Source organism: Coffea arabica, chromosome 10c, assembly GCF_036785885.1.
Source record: "Coffea arabica cultivar ET-39 chromosome 10c, Coffea Arabica ET-39 HiFi, whole genome shotgun sequence".
In the NCBI taxonomy this organism is placed as follows: Eukaryota; Viridiplantae; Streptophyta; class Magnoliopsida; order Gentianales; family Rubiaceae; genus Coffea; species Coffea arabica.
In genome coordinates this window covers 14,467,727-14,488,308 of record NC_092329.1, presented here as the reverse complement: position 1 = coordinate 14,488,308, position 20,582 = coordinate 14,467,727, and the positions used below count along the sequence as shown (strand labels likewise).

At 36.2% G+C, this 20,582-nt stretch overlaps 2 protein-coding genes across 4 annotated transcripts; both read right to left on the bottom strand.

Annotated features, from left to right (window-relative positions):
- Positions 1 to 862: 862 nt before the first annotated feature.
- Positions 863 to 4,389, bottom strand: LOC113713934 (eugenol synthase 1-like). The gene is made up of 4 exons (XM_027237739.1): positions 4,213 to 4,389; positions 2,941 to 3,075; positions 2,269 to 2,517; positions 863 to 1,150 (listed from the first exon to the last, which is right to left on the bottom strand). Exons 1-4 carry the CDS (start codon positions 4,387 to 4,389, stop codon positions 863 to 865), a joined length of 849 nt encoding a protein of 282 aa, XP_027093540.1.
- A 7,701-nt stretch (positions 4,390 to 12,090) lies between these two features.
- Positions 12,091 to 19,292, bottom strand: LOC113713245 (putative late blight resistance protein homolog R1A-10). Of its 3 annotated transcripts, none has more exons than XR_003453491.2 (4): positions 18,630 to 19,292; positions 12,837 to 15,074; positions 12,690 to 12,747; positions 12,091 to 12,536 (listed from the first exon to the last, which is right to left on the bottom strand). XR_003453491.2 is itself a non-coding variant. In XM_072069092.1 (4 exons), exons 2-3 carry the CDS (start codon positions 19,083 to 19,085, stop codon positions 12,876 to 12,878), a joined length of 2,655 nt encoding a protein of 884 aa, XP_071925193.1. In that variant the 5' UTR covers positions 19,086 to 19,108; positions 19,195 to 19,269; the 3' UTR covers positions 12,091 to 12,747; positions 12,837 to 12,875. The 3 variants fall into 3 exon arrangements, 2 of the variants coding, with proteins under 2 accessions (XP_071925193.1, XP_071925194.1); XM_072069092.1 differs by having other exon boundaries at positions 12,091 to 12,747; positions 18,630 to 19,108; positions 19,195 to 19,269; XM_072069093.1 differs by having other exon boundaries at positions 12,091 to 12,747; positions 18,630 to 19,108; positions 19,205 to 19,223.
- Between the last annotated feature and the right edge of the window lie 1,290 nt (positions 19,293 to 20,582).

Sequence of the window (20,582 nt, the reverse complement as noted above, 5' to 3'; positions counted from 1 at the left end):
AATCATTCTGCCTGCACTAGTACTAATACCAGAAAGGTATAGTTAATCATTCTGCCTGCTAACTATTCTAACTGTCGACCAGCCATTAGTTTAATAAGATTTGTTGCATGGCTTCAGAGAGGAGGGCCAAATGCAGGAACTAAGAGGACTACTGTTGCTAACAACAATAAGAGAGCCAGACCTTCCATTGTTGTTGACTCAGAACAAACTCTAGCAGTTACTGCATCTTCAATATCCACTTCTGCTGGTATGGGATCTCACATTGACAATAGCAACACCAGTACGAGGTTCTAGTTAGTGCTAGTATTATGAGTTTTGCTTTGGGAAGCTAATCTGGTACATTTGTATACGTAGCAATCCTCATCATCTAGAATGATGTTCTTAGATGATGTTGCAAATGAGATTCTTGTTGATTGCTACATATTTTTGTTTAGTTGTATATGTAATGTATGCCAAGTGATTAATTGCATTCCCAGTCCTAGTGAACAACTTCAAAGACTGATGTTTTGGTACTTATGTTTGGAAATTGCAATTTACTCTTGCCAAGTATGCTCTGCTGCTTCCCAGTCCCATGCTCTTGCAAAGATGTCATGCTGTGTTTTTTCGTTTAACTTTATGACTCCGATTCCTTAGGATTATGTGTGAAACTAGAACTGTTGTTTTCCAATGAACTTAGCTGGGGAGTATTGTTGTACCTAAGGAACTACACCTGATAGCTTAATGCATTTTCTGTCTAGCTTAACTTTGGTATAACACTGATAGGCAACAAATATGGGGGCATACGTATGAAGTAAAACATTCCTTCAACTCTTTTTCACATAGCTTAACACCATGTCCAAGTTACACATGCCTTCTGGTTCTTTCATGCATGACCAGTAAGGGCCAAACAGCTTGGAACACATCTACTATTACTGGAACAAGAAACTGTGATTGCTTTAACAATTTGAATGAAAAGATAAATTGCTAAGAGTACAAGATTGATGATGAACAAGAAAGTGATGCATGCATTATGTTGAGGCACAAAGTTACATTCCTGGTTTGCTTTCCTCAATGGAAGCACTGCAGAATCAGCACCATTTCTTGTACGCTGCACTTCTTCACCTTCATTTCTTTGCCTCTGCAACTCTTCACCTTCATTTCCTTCATACCACTAGAAGTAGTTGCACTTTGAACAACTAAAATATAGCTTATCCAGATTTCTTTCACTCTCTGAGATTCGTAATATAGCCTTCCGGTTGCATTTGCAATACCGGTTCTTCATGCTTAATGATGAAGGTGAATTGTATGACTGACCTTGGAAGGATGAACTAGCCATTTCTTTGCTTGCTTTCCTCTTTAAGTTTTGCAGCTACTTCATGCAGTTCCCTCACCTTTTAATACCACTGGAAGCAAAGTCAAATTAGCCGTTGCATGTCCAATGGCCATGCAACAGTGCTCATACCAGAAAATTTATCTCCAATTCACATTCCACCTACTGCAACTTTCTTAATCACAGGATTCAGTCAAACTAAGGGTATGAAGGGAATTAAAATACTCTCCCTCCTCCAAAACCAATATTCTAATGTTACTTTAGACACCAGGGGCTGACATTGTTAAGAAAATGTCAATTCAAAGGGTGGTAAGAGAGATTTCTAAAATGTGAGGGGAGCTAAGTGATATTTGAAGAAACCTCAGGGGAGGTTTCTGATATTATCCCTTTATATAAAGTGAAAAATGGATGGAATGCATAATCAGTTATGGTGATTACACCACATATGTTCTAAAAGTGCATGTAATGAAATCATAATATCCACTTAACCTCCTATGGTTTGCACAAATATTCACTTCACCTAATGTAGTTTTTTTATCTATTCACATAATCTCCCAATGATTTTGTACAAGTTAATTAAGTCGTCATTTGATTTAGCATTTAAATAAGTGCACTACTAGCATTTCAACTAATGACATTACATAAGTTATTTTCGGTTAAATTTTCAATTTACATAAAATCATAAAAGAGTGAAGTAGATATTTTGAAATGTTAGAAAAGTTTCGTGACAATAAATGAAACCAAGGGAGGCTATTAGTAATTTACTCTTTTTTTAAAACAACTTTACACATGGCCTTCTCATACACTCTCTTAATCAATTCTTCTTGAATAAGTTGGCAAGCAGGCAAAGTATGGAATGCAATACTGACTACAGGTTTAGGGATTCAAATCGTTGTACTTTCAGTCAAATCTTAAAGGTGTGCACTACTTTCAGTCAAAAAAGGGAATGTTAGAAAAACAATAAGAAGAACAGTACCCTTGGCCTCCCCACTGCCATACACGGTTATGTCCTCCTTCTCGTGGTCATGTGGACGAAGCAAGTAATTGACAAAATATGCTCTAAAGCAATTTGCAGACACAAACGTATATGGGATCCCTTCTGCTTCAGTGGCTCTCCTTATCTTCTTCTTCTTATTTAGAAATTCTTGAAAGGAAGGCAGCATAGTTACTCTATCTTCTTCACATCCAAAATCTGACGGTAGAAACCTCTGACCACAGGAAACCATTAAGGTCTAGTTTCTTGAGCCCATTTGGATTGCAATAATTTGGGAGCTTTTGTAAAACAAAAAACAATAATAACAATAATAATAAACACTTTAGAACTTTTTTTAAGTGTGATATATGTAAAGTAAAATAAATGATTAGAAAATGTGTGAAACGAATATTCTCGTGAAAATCCAAAAAAATTATCTACAAAAAATGCAATCCAAATATTGTGAAGAAATTGACCATAATTTGATGCCTCTACATTCAAACAAGTTAAATAGACAGAGATAAGCATACATATTTACCTATGTGTGTGTCTGAGAAGTTTCGGTAGGCATCGATTACATGAGACACGTACATACCTTGTGCGTGAGACAAGTAGTGATGTGCTCGTAGCCATAGATGAAATGAGAAACTGACGTTACCTTTATGTTACCAGCAACTTTGATGGCCTCAATAATTTTCAATTGGTCAAGAACTTGAGGGCATGCTAATGCAGAAATCACAATATCAACTTCTTTAAGAACCAACACTAGTTTCTCATGCTCATCCATTGCACCCTTCAACAGTAATGCAAAATTGAAGTCATACTCTCCCGCTATGGTTTGTCTGTATACTGTATAGAGTATACGCATATCTATCAGAGAAGAGATATATACTTCGATGCAAATGATATTGTTACAGTTACGATTTTGATTGTATAACAAAAAGGGTAAAATACACTTTACCTCCTGTGATTAAGCAATTTCTGACATAAACCCTCTATAGTTTCAAAATCTATGCATAACTCTCTCGTGATTTAAAAATGGCAACATGATGGAAATGATCCTTTATAATGGAACCCACAGAAATGTTGAGAATACTCTTATTTAAAAACTAAAACGGTTAAAATGATCAAAATATATAAACATAATTTGTATGACACTTTAACGCCTTATGATTTGTATTTTACCACACAACCCCCTTATGGTTTAGTGCTTACCATATAATCCCCTTATGATTTTCAAAATATATACATAATCCCCAAGTGGTTAATAAATAATTTCAAACTTTACATAGAGGTACTTTTGATATTTTAGTTGACTCCGTTATGGAATGCAAATTTCATCACTTTGACATTTTAGTCCAAATAAAGAGGGGGTCATATATAGTTTTTGAAACCACAGGAGGTCATGTGAAAAAAGCACTAAATTACAAGGAATAAAGTATATTTTACCCACACAAAAATGATAGGGATAATTCCAAAAACTTGAGTTTCTGACAATTTCAGATAGTACCCTTCTATATTAAGTCAATTGTGATAATGTTCGATTTACTTTTAGAAGGTTAATTCTATAGATAATTGAGTTTGGCGGGTGCATAAAATGCATATCTTGAGAGATTAGTCCCACTATGATGGGAAAATCCTATTCTAGGTTTGCACAAGCCTAGATCATATTAATAGGAATGTGATGAGAGAATCACACTAGTGAAAGTCAAAATTCCCATTACGTACGTAGTACCCGACGATATGCATAATCTACAGTTGCATGTGATGCAAACAACATAAAGTGGAATTCCCCTTTAGTTTCCTCATCCTAGATACAGGATTCAGTTTACCCAAATCCGATTGTTGTTCTCCACTTGAACCACTTCAACCTTCCTCGTCCCTTGTTAACAAAGAAAGCATGCAAATCTATCAAGTAAAAGAATATTACCTTGAATATTGTGACACCCGAAGAATGGAACTCATTAAGCAAATCTATGTTGGGGGAGGTAGGCCTGGAATAGACATAAGTTGGATATCCCAAATTTGTGCTTGCCTTCACCATGTAGCTACTAATATATCCAGTCCGCTCAAAGATGAGGATTTTAGTACTCTCATTTCTTTCCATTTTCTATCTAGTATTGCTTCAATCCCCAAATTTTTTTTTGTTTTCAGAGAGAATGCTGCAGGGAGCCACAATCAGTTCCGCTAATGCTCATGTAACTTAAAAGAAGGTCTAATTTGAAAATACTGTATCGATTGCAACTTATTTCACAGGATATGTCCAATGAAAAGACTCACAGATTTCTGGATAGTGGTCCATGAATCCCATGTTTGTCTTGTTAGGTTTATAATTAAAGAATTGTAAGGCTCAAAGACAACCTAAGAGGGGGGTGACTTAGGTTGATTAAAAACCTTAATTGAGTTTATGCACTTTTTCTTTAATAAAAATTTACCTTCTTTTCTAGTAGTGATCAACCAAGTAAATTTAAAGAAGAGAACAATGTTGATCAGAAATAACAGAGTATATAAGTAATGAGAATTTTATTAAACAAAAAGAATAAGATAGAGTATCAAACCGATTGTCTACCAAGCTTTTCTCAAACTTGAAGACCAATCACAAAGATGAGCACCTTCTCTTTGAAGAACAAAATCAACTCAATGTACAATGGAGGGATCACTTCCTCCTTGCCCCAAGCCTCACTTAGTCAAGCTAGGAAGTTTTACTATCACTCAGATAACCCTCAACAAAGTTACACTATTGAAAATTTCAAACACAAGAGAAGTGCTTACTAGAAATTCACACCACTTGGAGAACAAATCTTGCTTGGGAGACTATTTTCTAACTCAAATATCTCTTGAGATCTTGTAAACAAAGTGTGCAAAATTCCCTCACTGGTTCAGAAACGTTTGTATTTAAAGGGGACCAAAAATTGGCTTCAATAATACTTCCAACAGATAGTAGGCAGATGAAGAGTCAGCTAGCCGTTGGGCCCGTCGGACGTCCGAAAGATTAATCATCGTCCGATCCCATCGTCCGAAAATCAGCCAAGTTGTCGTTCGGACGTCCTATGGGATATTATCGTCCGACAGCATCAGCGCCCGATCGTCGACAAAGAGCCATCAACACTTTACGGAATTTTTAGGACGTCCGATGAGATCGATGTGCGTCCGAAGCATACGTCCGATCCTTTTGGACGTCCGATGCTTCCTTACAAGCGTCCGACAGAGTTTCCTTCTTGATGTTCTTCATCCTTTCGCACGTCCGACAGATTCCTTTTGAACGTCCGGTATGAGTACCCTGTTTTTGCTTCTTCTTTTGGTTGATTTTCCATCCTTGATTCCTTTGTACCTGATTCTTTAAAAAGCAAAACTTTTATGTTTGGAGAGAATTAGATAAACATTTCAAAGTGCTTTTGTGATCATCAAAATCAAGAATAACATTCTCCCCCTTTTTGATGATGACAAAACAAAAGTTTGAAATGAAATTTGATGACTTCAAATAGGCTCCCCTTTTCTCGCTCAATTGAAGAACAACAACAACAACAACAAAAAATTGCTTCCCCTCACTTGGCTACTTATTATCCATATTATCCGTATTCATATCTACACCATTTCTCCCCCTTTTTGTCATCACAAAATTCAAAATGTAATATATCCAACCATTCAGAGCAAAATGATCTTACACAGTTATTCACAGCCATTCACAAACAAAATGTAAAGATTCAATCATTCACAAACATTACAAACATATGTCCAATTTTGGACATTAAGAGCACCAAATGACACCAAGCACCAGAATTCAAAAAAGTTCGAGGCAACTATCTAACATTCAGCAAATAAAAACAGTCAAACAGAATGCAAATGATCCTAATAGGACTAGTGATCCTAGATGATAAGCTAAGAGGATCCAGGCGTCCTTCGAGTAAGCTGATACTGAGAGAGATCCTCCTCCTCAATGTCTTCATCATCTTCAGCAACTTCATCAACTGGTTTCTTGCCTTTATCAGATGTGGAAGGATCATGTGGTACCACTGGAGTAGAGGTGAGGTCGATAGGAGCAGGACTCATTGAGCGAACAGGGGCTGATGAACTTGGATCATTGGAGCGTGGCTCCTTGCCAGGAGGGACTTCCTCAACCATAGGTGGAGGAAAAAGAAGACTCTTTTTATCTAGGAAGTCAGCCTGCTACTGGGATGACATGGTGAGCATGAGACCATGTTCAAGAAGCAAAACATGTTGCTTAAGGTCTCGAAGGAACTCAACCACCTCAGAATTTGAAGAAGAAGATGCCTTAGTGGCAGTCTTCCTAGGATGAATAGAGGTTGGTGCAACAGAGGATGGAGTGTGAAGTGGATCATGTGCAGCCTTAAATCTAGATTCATTAGAAGTGGCCCCCTTATACGCCCACAAATTATCCCTAAAGACAAGATTTTTTCGCTCAAAATAAGCCTTAGTGAAGGCAAAGGAAAATGTATCTTTGGGACAAACACCAAGGATAGGTACTTTGTAAAATTCAAAAACCTTTTGAAGGAATTTTCCATAGGACAGTTTTCTACGAGAATCAGTGGTATAGCGAAATAAAAACTTGCACATGACAAAGCCAAAGTCAATGCGAATTTTTTCTCGAAAACAATAAAACAGATACAGCTCCATTTTATTTGCATCTATTCTATGACCGTCAGTAGGCACAAGCAGATTTGAAATAATTGAGAAAGCAATAAGATTCACAGGAGCAACGTCATTTAATTTCGCATCAGCAGGGGCAGAAAATTTGTTTCGAAAATAGGTTAACATTTTAGCATTATCAAAGTGATTACAAAGTAATTCACCCCCCCTCTTAGGTTGTCTTTGGGCCTTACAAGAATTGTATGCTACATTGATTTGAAAAATGAAAAAATGGTGGTTAATATGTAAATAAGGGCCTATGACCTGATAGTTTAAACCTTTGGATCAAAATTAGATTCCTGACTTATATATTAGACTTCTTTGGTAGATTTTCTCAAGTTTTTTCCGTAACAAGTGTAATCAGTGCTTCTAGTTAAGAGACTAAAATACTTATTGGTGAATGGATTCTTCTCACAGTTGGACTGGTAAAATTTTCTTCTTGGTGGTGAATCAAAATGCCAAAAAAGTTTGGCTAGTGTTGAACCAAGTGCACTAGAGGTTTGGCAAGTGGTCTGGTTGATATTAGACCAATAAGCCAAAATACTGTATCAATTCATGTTCAAACCATAAAAATAATAAATATTTGAAACCTAAGGGGCTACATTGATTGAAACTCAAATGTTAAGGACCCAAAATATAAAGTCAAAACTTTTGACTAATGCCAATTTTATTTTGATGGTTAGCTAATTAATGTGATTTGCAATAAATTGTCCTAAATTTTTTATCACAAACTTTAGGGAACTATATTTATTTGGTCAAAATATTAAGAACTAAATTGATACTGCACGCCAAACACTGGGGATGAAATTGCATTTATTCCCTCTTTTCTGTACCTATGTCAGAATTTGCTCGACTTTTGGCTCCTCCAATAGCTTTTAAATCAACGGAAAAAGGGGTTGTTGATACACAAATATTGAGGAGGGAAGAAAATCACTCAATTGAAGTGTTACAAATATATTCTTTTGTTTGATGCACTTCAGAATGTAAGAAGCAAATTTTAAACAAGAATGTAAGAAAAAACCATAGGACATAAGTGTCTCATTCTCTCCTCTGAAGAAAATAAATTTAGATTGTGATTTATCAAAAATAACAAATGTATCTAGAGCATAGTTATTAAATCCAGCCAGAGAGGAAGCCGGTAAAAAAGATGGATGAACGGGTTACTGGTTCAACCAGTAGGTGAGTGGTTCAACTGACGGGTCACTAAATATATTTAAATATTATATTTCATAATTTTTGATATGATTAAAACTATAAAAAAAATTGTGCCATAGTAAATGCTTAATTAGTCTAATTTATTATAGAATCATTAATTCTTATAAGAATTAACAAAACCTAAATTCAAGTAGTAACCCATCAAATTTCAAGTATAAAATTTTATCTAAGTGTAATTATCTACTTTATTTATGAATTTGAAGTGCAAAAAATTATTAGGAACGATATTAAAATGAATTGTGTGATATGTTATTTTTTAAATCCATTTCATAATTTATAGAGTTTGGGGAGTAATAAAATTTATTAAAAGATTCCAAATAAATTTTGTTTTGAAGAAATAAAATAAGAATAAAAGTTTATTATAATATAAGAAAGACTAAACAATCAACAAATGAGTTGTTGGTTGGTGGTTGTCAAACTACCAAAAATAAAATTTATATCAATACATACTCTCAAAACTAAATGAGTATAGTAGTGAGTAGGGTCGTCTCTTCAGGAACTGGCAGATTTATTACACAGATAATTTGGGGGGCTTTAGGAAGGGACATATAAAGAACAAATTAAAGATGTAAGGATACTGAATTTCCACTTCGTAAATAGTGCAGTAGCTAAAGGATATAATAAACAATTAATTGACACAAGCTACTCAAGGAAATAATTTCGGCACCGACTCACGCAATTGATCATGGATACCTGGAATAATTCACACGTTCGTAAGTAAATTGGTTCTAACAATTCAGCAACCGCCAAACTACCAATCTCTCCTTAGTTATATGGTAGTCCAGAGATGCTCTTAAATTACTCCTTTGTAAAATAGATAACTCCAGAGAATCTCGTAAGATTTAATCTATTTATAACTTTAGGAATTAGAAATACCCAATTCTAGTTAACAAACACACATGCGGGTTCATTTAAACTAGATTAACTATTCCTACGACACAGATTAAATTACTTGCGAGGCAATTAAATTGTGCCGTTTGGCACTAATTTTAAGACGAGCAAGTGATACGCACCACCGTCTTAATTGGCAGTATACCATTCAAACAATTGAATAACTGGGCACATTAATCCAATAGATCCAAACAATAATAACCTATTAAAACAAGGAATAATTAAATACCCACAAATGTAGAATTTAAGACAGCGCTAAACAATTAAAAAGATCTCACAATTGTCCATGCACCGGGTCTTGATTATTCCTCAACTAGATAAAGGAACCTAGCCTTGCCTCATGACGATGATGCAATCCCAGGCTTCAATGTAATTTTGTTGATGAAAAAGTAAAAGGTACAGCCGCTAGTTTCCAACTCATGTTAAGAAGGAAAGAAAAAGATTAAAAAAAAAAAAGATAAAAGATCAAAAGATCCATGGAACCTATTTAAAGTGTTTCCGCCGCCGCCTCCTTAACCAATCAAGTGTTTGTATCTACGAAGGATAGCTTTCCTTATTTTTCTCCTTGAGTTGTTGCCAAAAAGATTCTCCGAAGATGTTTCCTAATTCCACGCAACTTCAAAACACATATCCCAAAAATAGTGGCGAGCTTCCAGAGATAAGTCCCGCGGTCCGTCTTTTTGGACGTAACTCTGCAGTCTCTGATATGGGCACGCTCTGGAATGAATAGTTTTCAGGAAATTGGTCTCTTTTCACCACTCTTGACACCAATCGCCTGCAATTGAGACAAATACCAATTATGAGCAGGAACCCATTACTTTGCATAATAAGTGGCCAAATTTGAGATCAAATATCATCAAATAAAATGCACAATTGTCTCACTATCATTGGTATAGTGGTGATTGCATTTGCTTATATACATAAAGTCGAACTATTGCTCTAACATCTTCTAAAAAATTTTTACCTGTAAACCGGATTCCCTACAAAATCGGATGGTTCACCGGATTGACAGATTGAACCACCGGTTCGTTGACAAGTCAACGGTTCACTTGCATAAATGATCTAATTAACAACCTGGCTTGACGGTTCGACCGATCACATGTAAACCAGATTCCCTACAAAATTGGACAGTTCACCGGATTGACCGGTTGAATCGCCGGTTTGTTGACAAGTCAACGGTTCACTTGCAGAAACGATCTAATTAACGACCTAGCCCAACTCATTGTCCGATTCACCTGATTGATCGGTTGAACCATCGGGTCGAGCCGGGTTTAATAACTATGATTTGGAGTTTGTATTGCATGCTGTACCGTTAGAAAGACAAAAAAGAGAAATTTTAACGTGTAGTTAAAATCATGGGAAGCTGAGGAAGGTGAAAGCTAGGGCTTGTGCGTGTGTGTTTTTTCCTCCCTTCTTCATGATAGGAATGTGGTCAATAATTCAAACCGATTGTATCATTGAATCTATAAAGGCCCAGACCCGGATGCAAATGCCAATAGGTTTGAAAAGAAAAATCATACCCAACCCATATGGTCTTGATACCCACTGGATTTCCTGGATATTTTTATTGAAAGCTATAAATTTAAAAATTATATGACAATAGATTAATACATGTAACAGAAAATACAGATGAAATCAGATATACATAAATCTAATCAAATTAACATTTTCCAAAAGCAAAATTAACATTAAAAAGCATTGCAGGTAAGAACTAAGAAATGAAAGTATAAAATTGATTATGGATCTTACAAAAACTTCATCCACAGCCAAACCCTGTCCAAGTGCAATGAAAAAAAAAAGTGTTTATTTAGTAAAAAAATACACTATAGGACATTATTACCAAATCTATTAAATATGATAAGACAACCCAATTTGAGATGGAAAAAGTTTATGGACAAAAAATGATACACTTATAAAAGTTGAATGACTAATTTGAATTAAAACAAAAAGAGTTTCAAATTTCGATGACCAAAATAAGATTTTTTTTTTAAGAAAATTCATTGAATACTATGCTCTTTACCCTTTTTTCCCCATATAATTTAACCCCCATGATGAAGTCCAGACAGCCCCAGAAGCAAAAGTTCAAAAAAATCAAGCATGGTTAGCAACTAGCAGGTAGCAGGTAGCAGCACCGGTTTCCACTGTATTCGTTCCCACACAATCTTCAAAAGGTACCACCATCAAAAAAATCCAACCAAAAATATTAAAGAAGAAAATAATAAAAAACAAAGAAAAAAGAAAAAGAAGAAGAATAAAGAGCTGAAGAGGGAAGGAGCTTGCTCATGGTTGTTGCTATCATTGTTGCCGGAACTCATCACCAGGAAGGCACAGTGTGTTTGGGTAGTAGATTATTTGGGATAATTTTGTGAAAAAAAAAATATTTCAACACTTTTTATATGATGTATATGAGATAAAAAGGTAGTCGAAAAATATGCTGATGATGCAATCAAATAAACTTTGGCAGATAATCTCTCTTCAAACAAGTTGAGAACTGTAACCTTTCTCTTCTTCCTCGGTTTTGAATTTGATTCTAATCATATTGGAAATATAAATGTGGATTATTTTTATTTTTGTTCTATTTTTTTCTTCTTTCTTGTCTACTCATGCCTCCTTGTTAATTTTTTCAACGAATATCTTGCCGTTATTATCTGGTAAGTTCTTCTAATTTATAACAATTAGCAAACTAATGCACTTTCGTGAAATATTTGAAGTTTGCTCAGATTGGAGAGGATCAAAAGTATATCATAGTCCCACGTATTTCATAAACTGTCATACTAACTGTATTATAAAGGAAATATTACAGATAATGTGGTATGGTTCAGTGCATGATGAATGTTACATGTGCATGGTATTAAACTTCTTAGCTAGCATTTTGAATAGTAGAAGCCAATGACAGATCTAATTTCTAAATGGTCTAACAAAACTCAAGAAATTTTTGCAACTTGGTAAAATAACATCAAGCTTAAGAACCATTGTGCATAAAATTACGTAAAGGTGAAAGAATGACAGAGAATCCCAGTTGCATAGATGACGTACAATCAGAATATCTGATGAATACTGTGAGAAACAAAGTGGTTGAATAGATGAGGTGTTGATTGCTATGAACATTTGGTGAAAAACAAACTCTCCTGAAAATCCAATCATCCCACCTCACTTGAATCTTTGAAAGCAAAGTATTGTTAATCTAAAGAGCAAAAGACATGGAACTTAACTTCACTGGTTGGGTAATACTTTCTTTCCAAAGAAAGACAATACCAACTTCTTCAATCAACACAAGGAGAAAGTACATCAGAGCAAGATTCAAAGTTCACACCCCAACTTAAAAATACAAGGAAGCAAGACTATGGAACTAAAACCCAACCTCTCAACAGGAAGAAAATATGAGGTTCTAGTTATGATCCAGCTGAGATTCCTTGCAGAAACAAATACCTTCTCACCTTGTTCTTCTAGCACACATTTGGCCAAGAGATCCGTGGCCTTATTTTCATCACAACATACTTGCTGAAAAGAAAATTTGACATTATCAAAGATATTGAAACAAAAACAATTCAAAGAGGTTATATAGTAGCTGAATGTTGCTGGCCAGAGCTAGGTAGAAGGCTTTATTAAGGCAGAACAGAGAAGAAAACATGAAGAAGATAGATGCTTCAGCACCTCCTTTTTGAGAATTCATTCAAGGGAGCAGAAGACAAAAGCAAGTGAGCATGATATTCTGCAAAACAGGTTAAATTTCAGTTTCACGCATAATGATATTGCTTTAAGAAATAGATTCAGTAGTGTCAGTAGAAATGTTTTACTAACCTGTAAAAGAAGCACTTACAGAACATCATTACTTATCGATCACTTTTCTGGTGGATAAACACTAAGCTTAATTTGTGGCCTTGATTTTTGAATGTCCTTGGCAGATTTAACTAGCCACCTGTTGGTACGCTCTAGGTCAATCCTCTCGAGGTTCTTCATGTGTTCAAAGTCAGATGGCATCTGCTCAAGAGATTTGATACGCTTGAGGATAAGGCATCTCAGTTCTGGGAGATCATCTCCTTTAACCTCCCAATTATCTAAATCTGTATCTCCAATGAACAAAACTTTAAGAGAACGAAAACCCCCTTTTTCTGTCTTCCACTCCGCTCCTACAAAAGCTTTATCCTTCAGCTTGAGAACCTCAAGAGACTGGAGCCCTCCGAGAATACGCATATGAATATTCCATTCCAGACCGGTCTTACGCAGACTCAATGTTTTAAGGTTTTTTGGAAATTTGTCTGGTTGAGGAAGGGCAAGCAGCTTGGACTCATCACTGTGTAACTTCAAATTTTCAAGGGAGCTTAGCCTGCAAAGACATTCAAACAAATCAGAATCACCATTGGACTTCACAAGAGTGGCTAAACTCCCACTTATACCAAGCTTCTTGAGTTTCTTAGTCCTCCCAAGCACTTGCTTCGTCAGACTGTGAGGTGAAATTGTGGACATAGTTTGTAAGTATTCAATGCTGGAGGATTCATCCTGACACTTCGGCAAGAATGCGGTGGTATTAGTATGTAGAAGCCTTAGCTTTGTCATCATCCAAATGTCTGCTTGTATATCAAGGGTTGGTTCCGTTGTGTGAACTATAAGGGTTTCCAAGTTACGCAAGCTAGACATGCTCTTGGGTAAGTTTTTGAGGTTGAAATTGATGGCAATGAACTTTAGGAGAACAAGGTTGGGTAGTTTGGGGGGGAAACGACCAGGGAAGTTAATGTATATGGATGAAATATCGAACACTCGGAGTAGTTTGAAGGGCTTAAATATACTTGAGTTGGGATCTTCATTATACTTAGTTTCATCCTGACCAAAGCTCAAGAATGATCGGACTTTATCAGCAGGCTGTCCTCCAAGAATATACTCCGAGAATTGAGAGTTAATGCAACAAAGTCGACGGCTGGAAGATGGATTGGTATTCTTGTGAATTGCTTGGAAAAGATCTTCTGCTTTGGCCGTCTTCTTGCAGAATTCACGCAGCGTGTCATGAATGCGACAAGTCTTTATCTTACCGCTTAAAGTTCTCTTTCCCACAATCAATAAATTCCTATCAACCAACTCCCTGAAATATTGCTCTGCCATTCTCTCCAGACTTGCTGTCTCATGTTGGGGAATAAACCCTTCAGCGATCCACAATTGTAACACTTTCCAGACTTGGATCTCCAAATTCTCAGGGAAGACACCAAGGTAGAGAAAACACGGTTTGACCTCGTGATGCAAGTTATCATAGCTTAGTCTTATGTAACGATCAATCCGTTCCACTTTTTTTTTATCAACTAATGGAGGAACTTCATCAAGCACATCCTTCCACCAATTTGCATCTTTTGGATTGGCTTTAAGGATACCTCCTGTCACCACTATTGCTAGTGGTAGCCCGTCGCACTTTTCCAGAATCAACCTTTCATTGGGTTTCAGTTCCTCTGGACATTTGTTTTCTTCAAAAACCTTCATCCTTAGTAATTCTTCAGCCTCTTGTAATTTCATAAATCGCAATTGGTAGGGTTCACACTTTGGTGAAACATATTGGGCAACACGCACATCTCGAGTAGTTATGATCACCCGACTACCATTGTTGTTGTCTGGGAAAGCACCCTTCAGATTGTCCCAATTTTCTCCGTCCCAAACATCATCCACCACAACCAAATACTTGTACTTCAATTCCTCTCGGACCTTATTAACTAAGTCTACCTCTGACATGTTCTGATCTGAAATATTGATCTTCAATGACCTTAGGATACTAAGAAGCACTTCTTTCTTCTCGTATTTTTTTGTAACACTAACCAATATACGAGTAAGAAATTGAAATTCAATGTTTGGGTCGGTCAAGACCTTATTTGCAAGTGTTGTCTTTCCTAGGCCAAGCATGCCATGAATTGACACTACTTTTAGCTTTGACTCACTTTGTTGTGCTGCCTCGGATGTGCTCTGCTCCTCTGCCTCAGATTTGACGTCAATAAGTTTCAATACGTGATCAGCTGCATCCTCAAAGCCAATGATTCTGTCTGCCTCTGGATAGCCTTCAAGCTAGTAGCATGAATATAAAGAAATTATCCGACAGTTGAATGCAAATGACAAGGTCAAACTAACCTTTAAACACTAATGCATCTACATAACTACTGATATGGAACATTGACCCCAGGTCCGAGGCCTGGCATCATATCTCAAGAAAACTACTCAAGAAATTGCTTTGGGTTCTAAATTGCAGTAGTTTTCCTAGTCTCGTGTAGTACTGTTTAATATTCCTACTATTATTGTTATATTCTAGTTGTGTTCGAGGCATGAGATCATGCGAGAGAAAAGAAACCTGCAGACAAGATTTCAGATGAATCTGTGCTGGATTGCATGAGCAGGCACGCTTGATCTTGAATCAGACTAGACCGAGATTTTTGATGTGCTACTGACTCAATTCAGCCCAAAATCTGGCTCTCTTGAGTACTGGATTCGGGGCTGGATCTTATGGCGGCCAGTGTCATAATTTCATGCTAGTTTTACGTGTTCTAGAGTTATTTGTTTCCTTTTAATCCAGACTATTGTAGCATAGATAGGGGTTTATTGACATCAGACTTTCAACAATTATATGAAATTAACTACTTGGGCTGTTGGCTTTTACCATGTTTCTTAGGTGTGCTCGAAACTAGGAACCTTATTGAATATTGTATTTTGGGGAAAGATCATGTATCGCCCTTGAGGTTTAGAAGGAGTTCGTGTACACATTTCCTAGATCTACGTGTTTGTTCATCATTAGTTAGTACCAAAGCAAGGTTTCTCTCAGGATGGCCACTGAAAGCTTCACAATAGCCTAGATCATATTGATGATAGCCTAGATCCCTTTGACGCTCATTGTGATCATATGGAACGTGTTCTTCATGAACTTTCTGAAAAGCTTGAAATTTGTAATTCAAGTGCCTCTTTTTACATCTCTTGAAAATTTATGCGTACACAACAATGTTGCAAATCAATAACTATTAAATTAAACTGAACCATAAGCAAGATATCACGCAATATACAAAGCACATTCCCTTATGCTAGTACTGTTAAAAATCTGAGTTAAGAAAGTTGAATCAGCAATACTTCTCTGGCATCCACAGTAAAGTTCTGTAAGCTAAGAGTAAATTGGATCAGGTTCAGAATATCATACAATCTAATCCCTTTAACTATGAGTTACAGCAACTTGAAAGTACCTTGATTTCTAAATATTCTGAATTGCAGACTATGGAACAGAAGTTTGTTCAAGACAAATCTAGAATCAAGTGCCTTGCTGAAGGGGATTGAAACGCTTCATTTTTTAACAAATCTATTATTCAACATCAAGCTAGAAATAGGATTGCGACCATTAATGATCAGCATGGTAATCTTTTAACTGATTATGAAGATGTCAAAAGGGAAGCTATTGAGTTTTTTAAATGCCTCTTTACTGATTCTTGTCCTTTGAATGAGTATCACCATATGCTATTACAAATTGTTGTAGCTAAAATGTTGACAGGTAATCAAGTGGCTCTATTAATGGCTCCAGTTACTGAGGAAGAAATCAAGAAAGCATTGTTTAGCATGGAGGAGGGTACTGCTCAAGTGTGGATGGCTAAACTGTCGATTTTTTTTGTGAATAATTGGAGTCCTGTAGAAAGCAAATTTGTGGAGACTGTTCCATTTTGTTTTCAGAATCAGTATATGTAGGATCCTCTCAATTCCACCGTTCTTGTTTTAGTCCCTAAGGTTGAGACTCCTTCATCTATGAAAGATTTTAGGCTTATGGCATGCTGCAATGTACCATATAAATGCTATTCAAATGTCTTAACAGAGATGTTGAAAGCTGTGTTACCAACTTTGATAAGAGCAAACCACAGTGCCATTATTAAAGGGAGATCAATCACTGAGAATATTTTGCTTGTGCATGAGTTAATGAGAAGACATCATAAGAATGCTGGTAAACCTAGATGGGCTTTGAAGATTGACTTAATGAAGGCATATGATTCTGTCAAATGGGATTTTGTTCTGAGGGTGATGGAATTTATGGGGTTTCCTGATCTTTTTAGAAGTTGGGTATCAAAGTGCTTCACTACAGCTCAATTCTCTTTAAACCTCAATTGTTCATTAGTGGGATTCTTTAAAAGTGAAAAAAGAGCTTAAACAAGAGGATCCTATATCCCCTGATCTGTTTTTGCTTGTGATGGAGGTGTTTGCTGCCTTGTTGGATTTCAAAATTAAGGAATATGGTTTCGATTTTCACCCATAATGTTACAAACTGCAACTCTCCCATATATGTTTTGCTGATGACCTGTTTATCTTATCTGCTGCCACTGATAAGTCCATGAATGTGATAAAATAGGTACTGCATAGTTTTGAAGAACTCTCTGGTTTTAAGCCAAATTTGCAAAAATGTGAGGTTTTTATGACAGGTGTTTCTGAGGATGTTTGCTAGATATGGTTTCACCTCATACTATTGCAGCTTGTGAGAGTTCTTTATCTGCTAAGTATCTTCTATTATTGTCGATGGCAAGTGGGCATGGCCTGCTGGAAGGAGGAGAAATATTGAGATTAGGAGACTGGTTGAAGCCACTCCTCCTCCATTTCTCCCTAGAGTTCATATGTCAGATCACATGCCATGTGGTTCTTCTGGTTCCTTTATTGTGAAGCAAGTCTTTGGTGAGTTGCAAATCAGTGCCGGTATAATCTAGTATGGGGTAAGCGATCAATTCCAAGATTTTCTTTTGTGGTATTATCCAGTATGGTTAGCCTGCAAAGGAAGATTAGTTACAAAGACTAGACTCCTAAATTGGGGGATAATCATGGATAGTAGCTGTGTTCTATGTAAACAGGCACCAGAAACTACTATTAATCATCTATTTTTCACATGTTCGTATGCTACAAATATTTGGAGAGCAAGTGCAGAATTCGAATTTGATATATAGAAATGCATATGCTTGGGATACTGAGTTGTCTTGGCTTAGCTTTCATTGTAAGGGGGATAGGTTTGTTGATCAAATTATCCAATTGTCTCTTGCAGCTTCTGTCTATCATATTTGGAGAGAGCGCAACAAGAGAGTTTTTGCTAGTTGGGAGAAACCTGCTTTCGTCATCCCACAATCCATCATTCCTGAAGTTCAAGCAGCAATAACTTCTTGGAGAAAAAAGATTAAGCCAACAAAGCTTAATTGGGCTATTAGAATATCTTGGAATTTTGATCAGTGCACGTTTCTGGCATGAGCTTTTGTTTTCTTACTTAGTATCATTTGGCATATTGGCTGCAGTTGCTGTAAATAGATGAGAGTCGTGATTGGTAGTAGTATAGTTAGTGCTGCTGGTTTGGCTTTTGCCAACTTTACAGATAGTTACGTCTAGCCAATTAAAAGTCTATAAGAATCCAGATAGATATATATGGCTTTGATAAATTTCCAAAACTTCGTATGAATAATTTTTCTTCCAAACAATGAAGGCAGAATTAATTGTAAAATTGTAGTAGTAACCAATTTAAGCTTTTTGCTCCCGCCACCCCCCCCCCCCCCCCCCCCCCCCCCCCAAAAAACACAAAAAAAAAAAAAAAAAAAACAAAGAACAACTAATTTACGCTGTACTACGTACCTGATTGTCTTTAGAAATCGCATTATTTCTTTTGACCCCTTCCACCAAGACAGGGACGTAGCCCCTGTTATCACTCCGCGTTTGCTCGACCCTTTTACTGAGCTCTTGGATGGTTTTCCCGATGCTCTTAAGATCACTTAGGTGTTTTATGCTGCCAACCACTTTACGGACGAAATTCTTTTTCCTGTACAGTGACTCTTCGACGATGTAGGTTTCCAGAACATCTTCAACTTCGTATACCCGCATCCTGATCTCATCCGCCAGTCCCATCAGGATGTCGTCTTTGTAGTGATCTTCAGTGTACTTAACCATGAACTTATTCAAGAGACAGAGGTTTTTGTACAGATCATCGATTTTGTCGAAATTGCTGCTGATTAACTCCCGATTTTCTTTGATCAGCTGCAGCAAATATGGTATGATACCTTGTAATACGGCTCCTACAACAGCTGCATCCATCTCTCACCAATTTGGTATGATTTCTGTGGAAGAAAATTGGTTCTTTTGATCAATGCATATATGGAGAGGATCTAGCTAGTTGTGAAAAGTTGACTCATATGGACAATACTTTTACTGACTAGATTGAAGTGGACTTCATCGATCAAACCGGAGAGCGCACAGCTAAGGTGGAGTCCCACTGTCCCAGTAGCTTTGTCATTTTTGGAGAATTGTTATTTTAAGAACCACTAGTAATAGGTCGCATGTGATTATAATATCATAAAGTGATAATTTCAGAAACCTCCCTCAAGGTTTCTAACAATTACATTTAAATACCCTTCAATATTAAAAATTACACTCCCCTCCCTTTATAGATGGATCTGACCAAATGCCACCATGATCGCTTCCAAATATCTAAATTGGCCTGAAAAAATTGTACGGGAGTATAAGCATTGTTAGGGAGCAGGGGCACGGGTGGTTGTTAGTGACAACCGTCCGAAATAGTATAAGGATTTTTAAACGGATTGTAATTCAAATTGAATAACTTGTACGTCCTTATATTACACATATGAGCAGTAACATAATATTACACACTTGTTGTAAGGATGCACGAGCTGCTCAATTTGAATTACAACCCGTTTAAAAATCCTTATATCGTGCTCCCGCATTGTTACTGTATGATCCCTAGGCAATCCTCCGTCCTCACCATCTGAACAAGTAGTTTGAGATGGTATTTTTGTGTTTGGTGGATTGCTTAGCATACATAGTAGTTCTTTTTTGCATTGAACACGCTACATGCGCAAAGTATTCAGTCCTAACCATCTTTGAAACTGTTGAGATGGTTTTTTTGTGGCTTGAATTGCTTAGTATGCACTGGAATAGGTTATAACTAAACATATTGGCAAATAAAATGTTGTTGCTTATGCTTTTTAAGGCTATTATTGTACTTATCTTATAGTTTTTTGCTTTTGCTAATTTCATAAAAAAGCGATACTTGTTTTCTCCTACATATAATGAGGCCAAATTTGGTACAAAATTATGTATTAGCACTTTTTCTCAAATTTTGAGAAAGCTTTTACTGACAGGGACTAAAATAGTTATCAAATATGTCATTCAAGGGGAGGGGAGTGTAATTTTTTAATTGAGCTTTTTTAATTTTCTTTTATTTTTTATTTTTTGGGCAAAATCTAACTTAAAGTACAAATGATAAAGATTCTATTATCCTAAGAGCACCTTGTTTTGGTATCAATAGTAATATTTTTGAAGATTTAAAAATTTAATTAGGCTATAACTAATCAATAATTTTTAATTGAAACAAAAAAACTCAAAATAGAATGCAAAAAAAAAACACATTGGTTTGGAGTTATATTTTGTTTATTGTTTTCATAATTCAAATTTAATTAAGATTAAAATTTTTTTCCTAGCTGCTACAATTATTGTTATTATTAACATACAATAAATCTAATTATTAGGGAGAATGGTACATTGGACAAATAAAAAACTAAGATCAAATCATGT

Excerpts from the sequence above, each read along its gene's own strand:
- LOC113713934 (XM_027237739.1), bottom strand. The coding sequence starts at position 4,389 with ATGGAAAGAAATGAGAGTACTAAAATCCTCATCTTTGAGCGGACTGGA. Across the intron at positions 3,076-4,212 it reads CGGGTGTCACAATATTCAAG|GGTGCAATGGATGAGCATGA; the intron begins GTAATATTCTTT and ends TTACTGTTGAAG. Across the intron at positions 1,151-2,268 it reads AGGGTACTGTTCTTCTTATT|TGGTATGAAGGAAATGAAGG; the intron begins GTTTTTCTAACA and ends AACTACTTCTAG.
- LOC113713245 (XM_072069092.1), bottom strand. The coding sequence starts at position 19,085 with ATGGATGCAGCTGTTGTAGGAGCCGTATTACAAGGTATCATACCATAT. Across the intron at positions 15,075-18,629 it reads CGATTTCTAAAGACAATCAG|CTTGAAGGCTATCCAGAGGC; the intron begins GTACGTAGTACA and ends TCATGCTACTAG.